This window comes from Chrysochloris asiatica, unplaced genomic scaffold (assembly GCF_000296735.1).
Source record: "Chrysochloris asiatica unplaced genomic scaffold, ChrAsi1.0 scaffold00009, whole genome shotgun sequence".
NCBI classification, from domain to species: Eukaryota; Metazoa; Chordata; class Mammalia; order Afrosoricida; family Chrysochloridae; genus Chrysochloris; species Chrysochloris asiatica.
In genome coordinates this window covers 35,630,865-35,649,836 of record NW_006408527.1, presented here as the reverse complement: position 1 = coordinate 35,649,836, position 18,972 = coordinate 35,630,865, and the positions used below count along the sequence as shown (strand labels likewise).

General features: G+C 40.3%; 1 protein-coding gene across 1 annotated transcript in view; it reads left to right on the top strand.

The window, feature by feature from the left end:
• The first annotated feature begins 11,561 nt into the window (after positions 1–11,561).
• The window catches only part of CDC73 (cell division cycle 73), a 190,011-nt gene continuing 182,600 nt past the window's right edge, over positions 11,562–18,972 (top strand). Inside the window, exons 1-2 of the mRNA XM_006834180.1 lie at positions 11,562–11,711; positions 14,900–15,005. Of these exons, the coding sequence (XP_006834243.1) occupies positions 11,581–11,711; positions 14,900–15,005 (237 nt within the window). The 5' untranslated portion in view covers positions 11,562–11,580. The remainder of the gene's footprint in view (positions 11,712–14,899; positions 15,006–18,972) is intronic.

Genomic DNA, 18,972 nt, shown 5'->3' with positions numbered 1-18,972 from the left:
AAATTGATATGTAAAAGACTGAAACAAGACCTTTACCTCACCCCATATACAAAAACCAATTTAGCATGGATTAAAAACATAAATGTGAATCCCAGAATTAAAAGGTCATCAATGAAAAAATAGGGACAAATTTAAGGGCTCTAATCCAGGGCACACACAGACTACCAAACATTGCGAAAATTACACAAACAAAAGAAGACAAAATAGATGATTGGGACATTCTAAAAATTAGAAACTTACGTGTATCAAAGGGTTTCACCAAAAGAGTAAAAATGGAGGCCACAGAATGGGCAAAAATCTTTTGCAATGATATATCAGACAAGGGACTAATTTCTAAATTCTATAGGAAACTACAAAACCTCTACAAGAAAAAGACAAGCAACCCAATTAAAAAATTGGCACAGGACATGAAAAGACACTTTACCAAAGAAGACATTTGGGCAGCCAATAAATATATGAAGAAATGTTCACAATCAAAACCACTGTTGTTATTGTTGTTATGTGCCTTGGAGTCAGTTCGGACTCACAGTGATCAAGCATAGGGATTCTGAGGTTGTAAATCTTTACAGGAACAGCAAGCCTCATCTTTCTCCCGTGGAACAGCTGGTAGTTTCAAACTGCTGACTATGAGATTAGCAGACCAGTTATGCTAACAGAACTCCTTTGGTGGTGGTTATGTGCCGTGGTGTCTGTTCCGACTCATAGTGACCCTGTACAGGGTTTCTGAGGCAGTAAATCTTTACAGGAGCAGAAAGCCTCATCTTTCTCTGGCGGAATAGCTGGTAGTTTCGAACTGCTGATCTTAAGGTTTGCAGCCTGATTCGTAGCGAGAAGCAAATCTAAACAACAATGAGATATCATCTCACAGCAGCAATAACAGCAAAGTTAAAAAATGCAGAAGACACACAGGATAGTTTGGGTGCTGGGGAGGGGGCAATATACAAGAAGGGAGAGGGGAATGGAAGCACAAAGCAGATGGGAGAACAATTAGGCAGGTTTGAATGGGCTAAGTGGGACAGAAGTAAATAATGATGTATGCACAACCTTGGAATAACAGGGCTCTGGGATACAAGGATTGAGACATGGTTGGATTGGGGAAAGGGGGGAAATAATGTTAAGATGCTTGGCTGTCTTTTGAATGTTGGTTTTCCTTGCATTATATTGTAAAATAGACACTGGAGGGGGAGAGAAAGGAATAGCCAGAAATATCACCATAGAAAGCTTTGTAAGTCCGTCTTCTGCCTATAACTGATTGAAATACCTAAAATGGGGCTACAACCTGCCCAGTGAAGGAGGCTTCCTGCAGAGCCTTTGCATTACATAAGACTATAGGTAGAATCCTGAATCAATCCAGAATTTTCAGAGGTGGGAAATTTTCACTTGAAAGGATGAACAGATCAGCCTGGAACGGCTAGAAGAACAGAAGATACTTCTTCAAAGACCTACAGGAAAAATATAAAACAATATAGGCAGACCAACTGTTACTACAAGAACAAGCAAGTTGCTCACCCAGGAGACATCAAGGTAAGTGGTCGGGTCCCCTCAGAGCAAACCCCATTCCAAGACTAAGACTCAATGGGAATACGCACTCTGATTGGTGACCACGTTCATCACCGATAAGGGGAAGTGAGGGCAAACAAGCAATGAAGCTACAAGCCAAGTCCTACAATGGTCAGTAGACTCCTGTGAACCCAGGTGGAGACCTGGTTGGCCATCAGTGTGGCATGACCTGGGGACTCTTGTGCCCAGAGTAAGTGACATAGCCACAGAGGACTAGAGTGGAGAGTGAAGGGTCCAGCTGATAAGAAGAGAGGGGATATGCACAAGAACACCCACACTTGTAGATAATACCCACTTGACCTGGCTTCAATGACTAGATGATCAGAGCTCAACTAGAAGAAGAAAGAAGAGGAAAAAAAGAGCATACAATTTGATGACCTTGACCAACACCTATGGATGCAGTAGCTCAAAAGAGTAAACAATCTTTACAGCAAGGATCATTCCCACACCCTCCACACATGGAGAGGACAGCGATGGGCAACTTGGACATTGGCTACCTAAAGTTGGGGGGGACATTGGCTACCTGAAGTTGCTACAAAGGCAAGAAGTGACTGGTTTACAAGCTTTCCAAAGAGAACCTAGATCCAGAGGGTGTGGAAGAAGGTAGAATCTCTACTGAGTAGTATGTAATCTGTCTAGGCGGGGCTGATGAAATGAAATGCAGATAGGTCTCTTGTGAATAATTGTTATTAGGACTGATTGTGAGGGTTAGAAATGTAAAAGTAGACATTTTGTAGCAAGGAGGGGAGTGATTAACTTTTCAGTCTAAGAGCGGAGGTCTCTGGGACCATCAAGGGAGAGGAGTGGAGAGCGGGACCCTACTCAGAGAAGCAGTGATGACTGAAATGGGGGCAGAGACGATGACATGAAGAGATGGAGCAGCTGGGGACTTTAGACACAGAGAGGGAGAGGGGCTGTGTGCTGACGATCGGGGGCAGGCTTGTAGTGTATACCCTTTGGTTGGGTAATGATGCATGGAGGGGATTGTAACCATGGCAATGAAACGGTTTATGATAGGATGAATGTAAAACTAATATTCTCCCTCGTAAAGTATCATATAATTCAAAATAAAACATTAAAAAAAATGCAGAGAAAAATAAATGCTGATGAAGATGAGGAGAGACTGGGACCCTTCTACATTGTTGGTGGGAATGCAAAATGATCCAACCACTCTGGAAAACAGTATGGCGCTTCCTCAGAAAGTTGGAAACAGAAATACTATATGATCCAGCAATTCCTCTACTTGGTATATATCCACAAGAAATACGGAGCTATTACTCAAGTAGTCAAATGCACACCAATGTTCATAGTAGCACTATTCACAATAGCCAAAAGATGGAGACAGTCTAAGTGCCTATCAGTGGAAAAATGGATACACTTTCGTACATCCACACAATGGAATATTATGCTACCTTGAAGCATATGTAAGCCACCACATAAAAGGATGAACCTTGAGAACATAATGCTGAGTGAAATTAGTCAGTCACAAAAGGACAAATATTGCATAAGATCATTATTGCAAAAGCTTAAGAAAAGATATCCATACTAAAAGGGGGGGAAGTTCTTGGTTACCAGTGGGGGTGGGAGGGTTGGGAGGTGGAGGGAGGCAACAGTAGAGCACAGGGTGGGGGCAGACACATCATAGTTTGGGTGTTGGGGAGGGCAATATACAAGAAGGGTAGGGCGTGGAAGAACAAGGTAGATAGGGGAACACTGAGACAGGTTTGCATGGGCTAAATGGGACAGAGGTAAAGAGTGATGCATGCTTAACCTTGGAACAACAGAACTCTGTGATACAGGAATCGAGGCATAGTCTGAAGAGGTACATAATACTAAGATGCTTGACTGTCTTATAAATACTGGTTTCCCTTAGCTACTATTTAAAATAGACACTTGAGTGGGATAGAAAGGAATGTCAGGGAACATGATTACAGAAAGCTTGTAAGCCCTTCTTCAGTCTATAACTGATTGGAATAACAGGGGTTCTACAACTTGCCCAGTGAAATAGGCCTCTTGTGGAGCCTTTGCCATGTATAGGATAATAGATGGAATCCTGAGCCCCATCGAGAACCTTCGGAGGTGGGACATTCCCACTAGATAGGCCAAGCAGAGCATCCTGGAACAGCTAGGGTGACAGAAAATACATCTTCAAAGAAAGATCATCAGGAAAACCCCCAAACAAAAATGGCAGTATGATTGGCTACTACAAGAATATGCAAGTTGTTTTCCGGGAAACCTTCAAGGCAAGCAATCAAGTCCCTTCAGTACAACTCCCCTCTAAGACTGAAACTCAGAGGGAACACATGAGCAGGCATGTAAGCTTGCTGGTGACCACACTGGTCTACTGGTGAGTAGAAGAATGGGAAAGGCAGCAACAAAGAAATGTGCTGTGTTCAACCACGTTCTATAGACTCCTGTTGACCTGGAGATGAGAGAGAGAAGAGGAAGGGCTGGTTGGTCTAAAGTGTGGTGAGACCTGGGGACACCTGAGCCTATGGACGAGAACATAGCCACAAAGGGCTAGAGCTGAGTGTAGCATCCAGCTGATAAGAAGTTAGGGGAGACACAAAAGAACACCCAAATTTTCAGATTGTAGCCATTTGACCTAGCCTCTGTGGCTTGATAATCAGAACTCAGCTAGAGGAAGATTAAAAAACGCCCCCAAATTTTTTTTGATAAAGGAAACAAGGGTAAATTGCTACAATTTGATGAACTTGACCTATATTCATGGAGGTTGTTGTTGTTAAGTGCTGTTGAGTCGGTTCCGACCCATAGCGACCCTGAACAGGGTTTCCGAGGCTGTAAAGATGAGCAGAAAGCCTCATCTTTCTCCCATGGAGCAGCTGGTAGTTTCAAACTGCTGACCTTGCGGTTTGCAGCCCGATTTGTAACCACTACGCTACTGGAAGTAGTAGCTCAAAATACCAACAGAGAGGGAAGGAGTCTTCACAAGTATAAATGCTATCCCCTTTGTATACAGGGTAGATAAGGATGAGCAATTTAGACATTGGCTACTCAAAATGCTGTTGTTGTTGTTGTTAGGTGCCATTGAGTTGATACCGACTCATAATGACCCTATGCACAACAGAATGAAACACTGAGGGGTGATAAAGGCTAGAAGTGACTGGCTTACAAGGCTTCAAGAGGGAGTTAAGTTTAAAAGTGTGTGGGGGAAGATAAGAGTCCCCACTAAATAGTTTTCATCTTGTCTAGATGGGTCTGGTAAAAAGAGATGGGGGTAAGATTCTCATCATTCAGTAGTGAGTAATTGTTATCATGACTAGTTGTGACTCTCACAATTCTAAAGGTAGAAGTTTTTTTTTTAACAAAAACAGGGGAGTAGTTAATCTTACAGTCCAGAAACAGGACCCTAGGACCATCAAAGGAGAAGAGTACAAGCAAAATCAGGACCCTATCCAGCAAGGAACTCTGGTAGGATCGTGGTTACAAATCGGGCTGCGAACTGCAAGGTCAGCAGTTCAAAACTACCAGCCATTCTGCAGGAGAAAGATGAGGCTTTCTGCTCCAGTAAAGTTTTACAGCCTCGGAAACCCTGTACAGGGTTGCTATGAGTTGGAACCAACTCCACAACACACAGCAACAACAATCCAGAGAAGCAGTGACACCAGAGATGGAGGCAGAGTTAGGGACATGGAGAGAGGGAGCAGTTGAGAACTCTAGATTCATGGGAAGAGAGGGTCAGAGAGCTGGCAGCCAAGAGGCAGATTTACAGAATGTGTCCTTTGGTGGTATAAATTATTTTATATGCCTGAGTGTTTAAAAAAAAAAAAAAAAGAGCTAAAATGAATAGAGAGAAATACTGTTAACTGATGGTACCCAGAGGGGGTAATAATCATTGTAATGAAACAAAGTATGTGATTTGTTGAATGTAAAACTGATGATCTGCCCTGTATAGTTTCACTCAATTCACAATAAAAACTTAAAAAAAAAAAAGCTGTATCCTACATGAATCTTACCTCATTAATATAACAAAGACAATCCATTCCCAAATGGGAATATGACCCCACCACAATATATGTGTTAGGATTTACAACATGTATATTTAGGGGACACAACTCAATCCATAACACTTCATTGCCACTGTTTTAGCAGCCCATTGAATTCTGTTCAGAACTTCAGTAGCTAAACTTACAAATGCAAGGGGAAAAATAAACTAATACTATTTCAATTACAGACTTTGTTTTTTTTAACAACCTTCTCATCAGCACAGTATTGATAATGGTGAAGATCTGAAAATGAATATCCTCAGGCATGACTTTGTCTGTTATTAAGCAAATAAGTATACTGAAAAAAAAAATAGCTGTCTCCGACATCTGAGAGCTCGTCCAGCTGTCCTGGTGCTCATAGTCAGGCTATGATTTTCTCCTGTTAAATATTATTTCATAGAACTCCACTAGACAAGGCCACTCTGGGACGGTGATGTATCAAGACCAGAACAAGACCACTCAGTAATGTGACCTTAACACAACAAACAAAACCAAGAATATTGTTCAAACCACAAAAATGTTACAGTCAACCTCCTAGACTGGCTAACAAGAGTAAATGCTACTACTTTTTCAATTACAAACTTCAAACCAAAAAACACACTGCAGTAGATTTAATTCCAATTCAAAATGCAGGGCTGAGTAGAACTACTCCTTAAGGATTCCAAGGCTATAAATCTTCATGGAAGCATACTGTCTAAATTTTCTCCCTTGGAGCAACTGGTGGGTTTGAATCACTGACCTTTTGGTTAGTAGCCCAACGCATAACACATAGTACCATAAGGGCTCCTTTTATTGTAACTTTGGTGGTGTTGTTAAGTGCCATCGAGTTGGTTCTAACTCATAGTGATCCTGTATAGGGCTATTAGATAATAAAGCATTATAATATCTTATCATTGAAATACCCAGGCTTCCTTCAGCATCCAATCCAGAGCACATCCCAGCTTTCTTTCTTTAAAACTTTTTATAAGGAACCTAGTGGTGTAGTGGGTTACTTATTGGGCTGCTAACTGCAAAGTTTGCAGTTTGAATTCACAAGCTGCTGAGGGAGAAAGATGAGGCTTTTTGTTCCTATCTTGGAAGTTATTGGTTGGTCACTATCAGTTGTAATTGATGGAGTAGCAGTGGGTTTTTGTGAATTGGGTGAAGTTTTACAGAACAAATCAGTTTTCCATTCAACAATTCACCTATAATTTGTTTCATATCATATACTGCAATCTCCATAATGTATCAATTATTCCACCGCCTCCCTGCATTTCCTGTTTCCATTCCTCCTTCTTTCTTCCTGCCTTATGAATTTTGTACTTGGGCAAATGATGTCCTTTTGATCTCAAATGGTTGATTATTCTAAGAGGTGTTTACCTCCCTAGTGTTACTGATTATTTTATAGCCCTGCCTATTGTCTGGTGTGGTGCTGTAGGTTAAGTATGGATTGCTAACTACAGTGTCAGTACTTCAAACCCACCAGTTGCTTCTTGGAATCTCTTTACAAGGTAGTTGTGAGTCTGAACTGACTGGACAGCACTTAACAACAACAGCAACATTGTTTGACTGGAGTCCTGGTGTGGTGCTGCAATCATAAGGTCAAGGGCTCAAAAAATCACCAGCTGCTCCTTGGGAATCCTATACAGGGTTGCTATCAGTCAGAACCCCCTCAGTGGCACCTGAACAATGATGACAAATTTTTTTGACTGAGATTTGAGCCACGAGGGTGAGTTCTGTTACAGCCTGAAGGGTGACTAAAGGCCTTAGTCTCAAGGGTAAAGTCCTACTTCTTGAACTCGTCCCAAAGTCAAGTAACACAAGCACAAATCCTGTAATAAGCATCCACAGTTTCCTGTGGCATATAGACTCCTTCTTTGCAACAAGTCAGTTGCAACAAGCCACCTTTATTCAACTATGTTCTTGGTGGTCTTTGGTTGAAGAATAACAGAAAAAAAGAAAAACCCTGAAAGTCATCCTACATTCTTTCCATTCTTCTATTTCTTAATCATATTTTATTTCTAAATATTAAAAAAATCTATCCTGTTTTTCCCATCCAGCTGCCACTGCCTTAATTCACTGACCAGCTTTCACATGCATAATAAGCAGTTAGTCTAAGCAATGTTGTTGTTGTGAAGTGCCGTCAAGTTGGTTCCGATCCATAGTGACCCTGTATAGAGTTTCCAAGGAGCAGCTGGTGAGCTTCAACTGCCGACCTTGTAGTTAAAATGGCTGTGCAGTCTGGCACATTAACCCACAGCGCAACACCAGGACAATAGCCAATTAAATTTTTTCAACAGTGCTTCCTCAGACCATTCTCCACACTATTATATATGGAATAGAACAGGTATCTCCAATATGTATGTTATTTTGGTTTGCTAGACACTTTCACCATTTTTCTCTTTCAAAAAACTTTTTACTGTGAATTGAGTGCAGGTTTATAGAGATCATCAGTTTTACCTTAAACAAATTATGTACTTCTTTTTATCCCAATAATTGCAATCACCTCCATGTAGCATCAAGTAAAGAAAATGAAAACAAGTCCACGAGAGCCAAAATACAACCTTGAACATATCCCACCTGAATTTAGACACCATCTGAAGAACAGATTTGATACACTAAACACTAAAGACTGAAGACCAGAAGAGTTGTGAGATGCTATCAAGATCATCAACAGGAAGAAAGCAAAAGATCATTGAAAAGACAGGAAAGAAAGAAAACACAAAAATGGATGTTAGAAGAGACACTGAAACTTACTCTCCAGCACAGAGATGTTAAAGCAAATGGAAGAAATGAGGAGCTACAAGACCTAAACAGAAAATGTCAAAGATCAGCTCGAGAAGATAAGGCCAAATATTACAACAAAATGTGCAAAGATCTGGAATCAGAAAACCAAAAAGGAAGAACACGCTCAGCATTTCTCAAGCTGGGGGAACTGAAGAAAAATCCAAGCCTCGACTATCATTATTGAAGGATTCTCTGGGAAAATTATTGAATGATGCAGAAAGCATCAAGAAAAGATGGAAGGAATACAGAGTCACTGTACCAAAAGGACATGGTTGATGTTCAACTGTTTCAAGAGGTAGCATTTGATCAAGAGCTAATGACACTGAAGGCGGAAGTCCAAGGTGCACTGAAGGAATTGGCAAAGAACAAGGCTACAGGAATTGATGGAATCAAAGTGAAATCTTTCAAGAAAGTGAGGTGGCACAGGAGGCACTCACTCATCTATGCCAAGAAATTTGGAAGACAACTATCTCGCCGACTGATTGGAAGAAATCTGTACTTGTGCCCATTCCAAAGAGAGGTGAACCATTGGAATACGGAAATCATCAGACAATCTCTTTGATATCTTATGTGAATAAAGTTTTCCTAAAGGTAATACAGAAACAGCTGCAAGCATACATTGACAGAGAACTTCCAGAGGTTCAAGCCGGATTCATAAGAGGCCATGGAATGAGGGATATCATTGCTGAAGTCCGATAGATCTTGACTATCAGAAAGATATTTAGCTGTGTTTTATTGACTACACAAAGGCTTTCGATTTTGTGGATCATAACAAGTTATAGACAACATTGTGAAGTATGAGCATTCTGGAACACTTAATTGTGCTCATGAGGAATCTGTACCTGGACCAAGAGGCAGTTGTTCAAACAGAATAAGGGAACACTAAATGGTTTAAAAATTAAGAAAGGTGTGAGAAAAGGTTGTAGTCTTTCACCATACTTATTCAACCTGTACACGGAAAAAATAATCTGAGATGCTGGGTTATATGAAGAAAAACGTGGCATCAGAACTGGAGGAAGACTCATTAATCACCTGTGATTTGCAGATGATACAACCTTCCTTGCTGAAAGTGAAGAAGACTTAAAATATTTACTGATGAAGATCAAAGAGCACAGCCTTCGGTATGGATTGCATCTCAATGTAAAGAAAACAAAAATCCTCACCACTGGACCAATAAACAACATTCTTATCAACAGAGAAAAGATTGAAGTTGTCAAGGATTTCATTCTTCTTGTATCAACAACTATCACCAAGCAGTAAACAGCAGTCAAGAAATCAAACGACGTGTTGCATTAGGCAAATCTGCTACACAATCCCTTTTTAAAGTGTTGAAGAGCAAAGATGTCAGCTTGAAGACTAAGGTGTGCCTGACCGAAGCCATGGTATTTTCAATAGCCTCATTTGGATGTGAAAGCTGGACAGTGAATAAGGAAGACCATGGAAGATTTGATGCTTTTGAATTATGGTGTTAGAGGAGAATATTGAAAGTGCCATGGGCTGCCAAAAGAACCAACTATGTTGGAAGAAGTGCAGCCAGAGTGCTCATTGGAGGCCAGAATGGCCAAACTTTGTCTCTCGCATTTTGGACATATTGTCAGGAGGGACTAGTCACTGGAGAAGGATATATCATGTTGGGTAAAGTGTAGGGTCAGAGAAAAAGAGGAAGAAGCCCAGTGAGATGGATTGGCAATGTGGCAGCATCAACGGGCTCAAGCGTGGCAACAATAGTGAGGTTGGCCCAGGATCTGACACTGTTTCGTTCTGCTGTGCACAGGTTGCTATGAGTCGGTACCAACTCAATGGCACCTAACAATAACAATTAATTGACTTTAACTCTTGCAATCCTCCCTGTGTCTTCTGCTACTTTCATCTTTCCTCTACGAACCTTCCTCTTGTAGTAAATTGTCTTCCCAGCTACCCAACTTAACATGGACTCCTGATGTGGCCTGTAGGATCAGCACTGAACTGTGAACCAAAAGGTCATCAGTTCAAATCCACCAGCTGCTCCTCGGAAACCCTATACAGGGTCACTATGAGTCGGAACTAACTCGATGACAGTTAAGAGCATCAACCCCCTAGCACGTGGTTTCACGTTGTTGTGGTTGTTAGTGCCATCGAGTCCGTTCCGACTCATAGAGACCCTGTATAGGGCTTCCGAAAGCTGTTTATGAGCTTGAACAGCCAACCTTGCAGTTCAAACCGACCTTGTAGGCCAGCTCATGAAACCAGAGCGCCACACCATATTATAATTCTCCTAAAATCCCTGAAACCAACACTACCCATATGTTAACTCCATTTTATACATTAAACAAAGTGATGCTGCTGTGAGAATGTATGTAACTTGACCACGATCAAACAGCAGCTAATCTATAGTGGTGGTGGGAATTGAGCTCTGCGGTACTTGATCTTTTTCATTTTGTGTGTCCATAGGGAAAAACAGTTTTCTAAAGCAGTTTAGCAAGTCCTCGTGTGGCGCTGTAGGATAAGCGCTGACTTCTAACCTTTCAGGTTGGCGGTTCAAATCCACCAGCCACTCCTCGGAAACCTTATACAGGGTCACTCTGATTCAGAACCAACTCAACAGCACAGGGGCTTAACCAGATTACTAGCATCTAGAGGATTTTTTAATAATACGTCTGGGTTAGAAGTAGATGGGAAGGTAATTCTACTTTTTTGTAAAACGCGAGAGCCTTGTGCTGCCTTCAAGACAGGTTGTGTCAGAAAGCTCTCCAGCGGGGGTAGTAGGATGCGCCTGCCAAGCAGGTGCGCGCGCACCTGTCGCCTGTCGGGTGCGCGCTGCGGGGAATGGAGTACGTACTTCTCGCGCGTGCGCGTGCACCCGGCAATGTTCCCTGTACGTGCGCCGTACGTAGGCACGGTGTTCCAGCACTCTGTGCTGGGAGTCAGTTCCTAGCAGAGTAGGAGTCTGGGAGGGGCATTTTCCCGGGCTGTCGCGGCTCCCCCTGGCGGCGGCGGAGCAGCGCTGGAAGCGTGCAGTCAGGCATTCTCCGCGGGCAGCCAGCGGCGGGGCCTTGCCTAATAACGCGGGGTCCTCGGCGGTCTGGGTGGTTGCTGCTTCTGCTGCTGTCGTAGGCGAGGACGGCTGTTGGTGGTGCTGCTGTTGGTTCGCGGCGGCGGCGGCGGCGGAGGAGGCGGAGGCGGAGGAGGAGGGCGAGGAGACGGAGGAAGGCGGAGGCAGGCGCGGCGGCGGCGGCGCCTGGGGCCGGCTTCGGCAAGGGGGGGGAAGATGGCGGACGTGCTCAGTGTCCTGCGACAGTATAACATCCAGAAGAAGGAGATTGTGGTGAAGGGAGACGAAGTAATCTTCGGGGAGTTCTCCTGGCCCAAGAATGTCAAGACCAACTATGTTGTCTGGGGGTAAGTCCGGTAGGGCTGTGGCCAAGGGTGGAAGAAAAGAGTTGGGAGCCCCCAGGTGACCTCTTTCCTAACCCTTCCCCTCGTTTCCCATGGGAACGCGAAAAAAAAACCTGGGGTGCTCCGAGAAAAAGTTTCTCTCCTGAGCAGAAGTTGTACTTTTGGGGTGAGGAGCTGCGTTTTGAGTGGCCCATTCCTTTAAAATTTGAGAAGTCAAAGGACCAAGGTGCCATGGGAATTTCTTACTTTACCGTTCATTTTTTATCAGTATTCATGGAGTGCCTGTAATGTGTAAGGCTGGTGCATAATATACCAGGGCATAGGTGCCCAAAGGAACACATCGTCTGGTGCTGGAGACGTCTTTTTTTTTTGTTCATTTTCTTTTCTTTGAGGCTGCCATGTGTTGTAACTGTCTTCGCTGACCCAGGTTCATTTCTTCTTTCGTGTTCGAGAAAGAGGTATCTCTCAAGAAGAGAGAAGGGAACCAACTATGAAGTAGGACGAAAGACAGATGAGATGAATTTGAAAGTCATCAAAATCTATATTAGAGGTGGAGGCAGGAGTTTTCGTAGGGAGAAAGTTAGTATTGGAATGGTGCGAGAGGATACAGGTATAAGAAATTGATGTGCGTGAATTCATTTGTTATTGTTAAGTGCCGTTGAGTCCGCGACTCAAGGCGACGCTGTATAGCGTTTCCGAGGAGCCACTGGTGGGTTTGAACCGCCGTCCTTGTGGTTAGCAGTCCAGTGTTTGGAATGATAATCCATGTGGGGTTTCTTGAATTTAAATCACTCAGCAAAACATCTAGAGACAGGTCTAATGATTATTAGAGGCCATTTTAGTGATGACACTACCTTTGGGGCTACATTTGGCGATTAGCATCTTGAACCAGAACTCCATTAGTTTTGTTTTATTGAAGAGTAAAGTGCAGGGTGCAGTGTGTTTATGAAGATAAGACAAAAAGCTATGGACAACATCAGGAGCTCTGGTAGCGTAATGGTTATGAGTCGGGCTACTAACCTCAAGGTAAGCAGTTCGAAACTACCAGCGGTTCCGTAGGAGAAAGCTGAAGCTTTCTGCTCCCGTAAAGATTTACAGCCTCGGAAACCCTCTACAGGGTCACTATGAGTAGGAACCAACTCCATGGCACATAACAACGTGTGTGTGTGTGTTTGGTTTGGTTCTTTGGGTTTAGATTTTTTATGATATCTCAAGGACTTACGATTTAATTAGCTTTAAAAATGTATATGAAATGATATTTGGAGTTTTTGAGTGTGTGTGTTAATCTTTTCAAAAGAATCTGCATGGGCAATATTGGATTGGATTTTTTCTTTTTTTTGTCTTTTGAAGTGCTTAAGAGTACTCAGTGCAGATCAGTTAAAAAAATAAATGTGAGAAATAAAAAAAATCTCAAGACAATGGTGGTTAACTTAATCTGAATAGAGTAGATAACACATAAATGGATGTGAAATGTTTTTGTCTCATAAGCGATTATCACTTTTGGATGGGTGGGTAGCATTAGGAAGGGTTTCATAAATGTGTTTGGCATGTTGGCTTCTAGTAATTTTTTCCTGAATGAATGAATATACTTTAAAGAATGGGTAAACTTTAAAACTGTAAATCAAATCAAGAAATACATTTTCATTTATTATAACTGTGCATCCATATGCACGTGCATTTATATATAAACATATGTAACAATAAGCAATACTGTTATTGTATGCGGTCCATTGTTTTTCTATTCTGTATCAAACATGAAGAAAAACCTAGTGGTTACCCATATATTTGATTTCTTAGCGTAGATGTGTAGTTTGAAATAAATTGATTTAAAGGAAAATTGAATACCAGGGTACTTCAAAAAGTTTGTAGACAACTGGAAAGAAAAAGAAAGGAATTTTTCCATGAACTTTTTGAAGCCCCCCTGTAGAATCTGTTAATAAGCAGAATCAGGGCTTATTATAGTGAGCTGCATTCAGATGAATTCATATATTGTCTTAGTTATCTAATGTTACTACAGCAGAAATACTACAAGTGGATGGCTATAGTAACCAGAAATTTATTCTTTCCTAGTTACGGAGACTAGGTGTCTGAGTCCAGACCACTGACTGTAGTAGAGAAAGGTCCTTGTCTCCTTTCAGAATCTGTAGGCCTAGTATTCCTTGGAGATTTCCATGTGTCTTTTCATAAGTCTTTCCCTGGATTTAGGAGCTTCACAGTGCAGGGACCCCAGGACCCAAGGACACTTCCACTCCCAGAAATTCTTTCTTGGAGCTAGTGGGTCCCCTTCTCTTCGAACTCCTGTCTTGTAAGATAAAATGTGCTGCATGCCACACTCTGGGAACCTCTCAGATTGGATCAGGGAATTGCTAGGATTAAGGGTGGTGTTTCTCTCTCTTAATTCTTTTATTGGTTTATCCTATCAAGCTACATCATAGGGAATCATTATGTAACCGCCAAACCAGAGAATCATCCCAGCCAAGTGTACACACATTTTGGGGTTGGAGTGAACACGACATAGTTCAATCCATGAAAAATACATTGACCTTTTTGCTTCTGAATGAGAGAATGAGGTAGGAGAAGTGGGATCAGAAACTAATAATTGTTACTTAGAAAACATTAGAAAAGTTGCATCCTTGTACTGTATTGTTGAATTACATGTACAATTGCATTTTGGGTTTACGTCATTGGTCTAATTTGAGGGATGTCACAAGAATCATACCTCTGAAATTCATTTCTGTGTTTACTATAAGAATATTGTTGAGGATGTTCAGCACTATCTTTCTTATCAGGAGCCTCAAATTTTAACACTAACCGCAGTTGTACTTCTGAGCAATTTAGTGATTTTTCTCATATGAATTCTCCCTATCTGTAACTGGTTAGGTTTCTCTTGCTGTTAACAATGACCTGGGCCTAATTTAGGCCTAATTCTAAAAAGTTTATAGTATCTTAAGAGTATGAATTTTGTGTACTTTCTTTCTGCTTTTTCTCAGTGTTTGCCATTTTGTTCCTTTTGTCCTAATGACCCGTTTGACTCACTGGTTAATGATATACTTTAGTGTATTTTGGTTAGTTATTTTTTAAGTACACTGTTGGACAGCAAAGTAGGTATAGATAAATGAGTACATTAAATTAAGCCCAAAGATTTGAATTAGAATTGCTAGTAAAAATCTTGCTTTGTTTGATTATTTCAGGACTGGAAAGGAAGGCCAACCTAGAGAGTATTATACATTGGATTCTATCTTATTTCTTCTTAACAATGTGCACCTTTCTCATCCTGTTTATGTCCGACGTGCAGCCGTAAGTAGAATTCATTATAAAATTGGTTCTTTGAGTTAATGTTAGATGTCACTTGATTTAGGTAACTTAAGATTTCAAATAAAAATAATGAAAGGTTTGTCTGCGTGAAGTCTCATGGAGGATCACAATTGGGCCAATGCCTGTGATTTATACACATGTTAAAATTGTAACTTTTTTTTTCATTTGATAATGGAGTCCTGATGTGGCGCTGTAGGTTAATCACTGGATTGCTAACAGCAAGATTGTAGGTTCAAACCCACTGGATGCTCCTCACAAACCCTATACAGGTTCTCTATGAGTTGGAATCGACTTGATGGTATTTAACAAACAGCATGTGTAATGTTTATAACAATACAAGTTTTGAAGCTACTTATAAGTGTGATTTTTTTTTTAAAGAGAATTTATGTACTTCTGGAAGGACCCAGATATTTGTGACTCTTAATTTTAAGGAAAAACATTTTTTAAAATGTTAATATGAATGACTCAAGAGACAGATCATTTTTAAAAGTTAATTTTTAATCAATTTAATAACACTTCTTCATTTGTTGTTAGTTTAGCCTTTCTGCACCTCACGATTTAAAAATGTGTTACTCAGAAGCAACTTTATAAAAGTTGATTTCACAGAAAATATGCTGCTGAGATTCTTCATTGATCCAGAAGCAGTGTGTTATACTATGTAAAGCTACAGGTTGCTTGGTCATTGAGTGTGAGACATGGCAAATTGACATAAATGTCCTAATAAATTGTTCCCAAAAGATATTTAGATTTCCAAATGACACTCTTCCCTGAATTTCTTTTGGTAAACTTAAACATAATTTTTTTTTCAGAAGCATAAATAAGTAATATGTACTTCTACTGTTTTAAAAGTTATTTGTGTGGGGGCTTCAAAAATTCATGGGAAAATGGAATTGAAAAGATAATGGACTTTTCCCTCAAACTTTTGAAGCTCCCTTATATTTAAAATTAAATATAAAGTATTTAAAATTAATTATGAAACGTACCAGTTTTTAAGTATGGCTTTTCCCAGTTCTTAATTGTTTTTGAAGTAATTTCATTCATACTTTTCCAAAACATCATCAGCATCACTTTTTGAGTGATAATACCAGCAGTTCCACGGGAGCAAGATGAGGCTTTCTGCTCCTCTAAAGATTTACAGCCTTGGAAACCCTATGCAGGGTCGCTATGGGACGGAACCGACTCAGTGGCACTTAACAACAACAACAACACTATGGCAAGAAGATGTTAAAATGAAAATTACTTTTGTAATCTTCTCTCCCTCCCAGTAGTAATGTTGAGGTTGGTTCTGACCTATGGGAGGTTGTTAAAAATGATTAGGAACATGTCTTGTCTAATGGGCTTTGTAAGGGTCACACTGTAGTACTCCTATTTTCTCAGCAGCATAATTTTAAATGTTTATTATAAAAGCAGTAAAGTATAGTGAAATTACTTGGTCAAAATGGCAGTATCTCTTTGTATAAAGTTAACTTTAATTCACATTGATTAGTGGTAGTTATGTGCTGTGGAGTCGGTTCTGACTCATAGTGACCCTGACCAGGGTTTCCGAGGCTGGTAGTTTCGAACTGCTTATGCTGAGGTTAGCAGTCCAATTCGTAACCACTGCGCTACCAGAGCTCCTTTTAATTCACATTAAGTCTTTAAAATATGAGTTAGGCAGTAATTAGGATGTTTTGTTTTACATGTTCAATCATCTCAGGGTAATAGAAATGATCCAGATCCTTAATATTTAGAGATGGTTTTCATGTTGAATGGTTGTAGAGCATAATTGGCATCTATAGCTGTTACTGTGAACCTTCAAATTCCTGGTCAAGTAAGATCTAGCTCTTTAATTTTCTGTACATTTTTGAGAAGTTGAAAAAGTGGAATCCTAAAATTCTAGAGCCCTATTGTAGGATCAGCACTGGACTAAGAACCATAAGATTGGTAGTTCAAACTGACCAGCCACTTACTGGAAACCTATACAGGGTCACTATGAGTGGGAACCAATTTGAGAGCACTTAACAACAACAGTGAATTAGAGGTTATTTTCTCCTAATTCCTGTGAAAATTTGCTATTTCTTGTGAGCAGACCTCTCCTGGAATGGGTATTCCTGACCCATAGCTCCTATTTTAATGTGAGTCAATTATAACTTTTTCACTTGGCTGTAATAATTCAGTAGTAATCAAATGATGCTTTCTGTTATCAGACTTGTTGTTAGGTGCTGTTGAGTCATTTTCAACTCATGGTGGCCTTATGTACAACAGAATGAAACACTGCCAGGTCTGCCCATCCTCACAGTTGTGTTTAAGCTGATTGCTGCATTCACTGTGTCAATCTCATTGGGGGAGGGGGGGGCTTCCTCTTTATCACTGACTTTCTACTTTACCAAGTATGATGTCCTTTTCAGGTACTAGTACCTCCTGATAACATGTCCAGTGTATGTAAGACTAAGTTTTGCCATTTTGACGTGTAAGGGATATTCTTGCTATACTAATTAGAAGATTTAGGAAACAATAATTTAACATCAAGTCTTCTAACTTTGGACTCAAATTTTTATATTCATAGGTAAAAGTAAAAATTTAACTTGCCCCTCCCCTTTTTAAAAGATTATAGATTATTCCCTAGGCAGTTAAATCTAGTTCATCTATATTATTTGAGAATATGTACAGTGAAATGTACTACTCAGTGTTGGTCATAGGTTCTAAGGACTTTCGTTACTTCATTTTTGCTCATGTAAGGTGACAGTTTTATAATCCTGCCACCATAATGTTATTTACATTAGAGAAATGAAATGCAAAGTTGTGGATTTGTTAAATTCATGAAACAAAGATGTGTTGGTAACCAAAGTATAGTCTTATTTTGCTCACCTCTTTACAAATGATTTTGCTAATGATTAATATAGAATTAACTGTAGGATAAGCACTGTACTACTAGCCACGAGGCCAGCAGTTCAAACCTACCAGCTTCACCTTACAAGGAAGACGAAGTTTTCTGCTTTTGTAAGATTTATAGCCTCAGAAATCCTATATCTATGAGTTGGAACCAGACTGATGGCAGTAACAACACCAACAATGTAAGAGATGAAAGAAAAATTATCCATTTTACAAAGATATGTTTGTCAGATTTTTATTTCTGTTCGGCTTGCAGAATTTATATACACAGGCAACCTAAACAACTACTGTAAATATTTTCTTGCATAATTTGCCAAATTTTGCTCATTCTTGAATAGCATGTTGTTGTTGTTAAGTGCCGCTGAGTTGGTTCTGACCCATAGCGCAACCCTGTATAGGGTTTCCAAGGAGCAGCTGGCCTTATAGCTCAAGCTGATTTTGCAGTCCTGCGTATTAAACAGCACACTAGGACTCCTGACTAGCACATGTTATTGTGTTGTTAAATGCTGTTGAGTCGATTCCAACCCATAGTGACCCTGTATAGGATTTCCAAGGAGCAGCTGGTGAGCTTGAACCACCGACTTTGCAGTTCAAACGACTTTGCAGTCTGACGCATTAGCCCATAGCGCCAGACATAGCTCTTGTTAATTATCATAATTTAGCTTTAGTGGTTAATATAGTTGAGGTGAAGGAATTCAGAAGAAATATTTTGAGGAGATCTGATTTGTGTGTGAGAAAAGAATTACTTTGGAAATACTGTATAAAGTGAGGAAGTAATGGGACTAAAAAGGTACATGTTCCAAATGTGCAACAAACCATAATGAATAAAATTAAAAAAAATATTTAGAATAAACAAAAGTTGAAAAAGTAAGAGTAGAATTGATATTTTAGAGAGAAAAGAGGCACTTTCATTTCTAATTATATTTTGAATATCCTAATAAAAATTAATGCATAAAAATTATAAAAGATTTTTGTTTTCAGAGGTTATTTTCTTCTATTTCCTGTGAGTAATTTTCTCTTTCTTGTGAGCAGAACACTCCTGAAATAGCTATTCCTGACATAGCTCCTATCTTTCAGA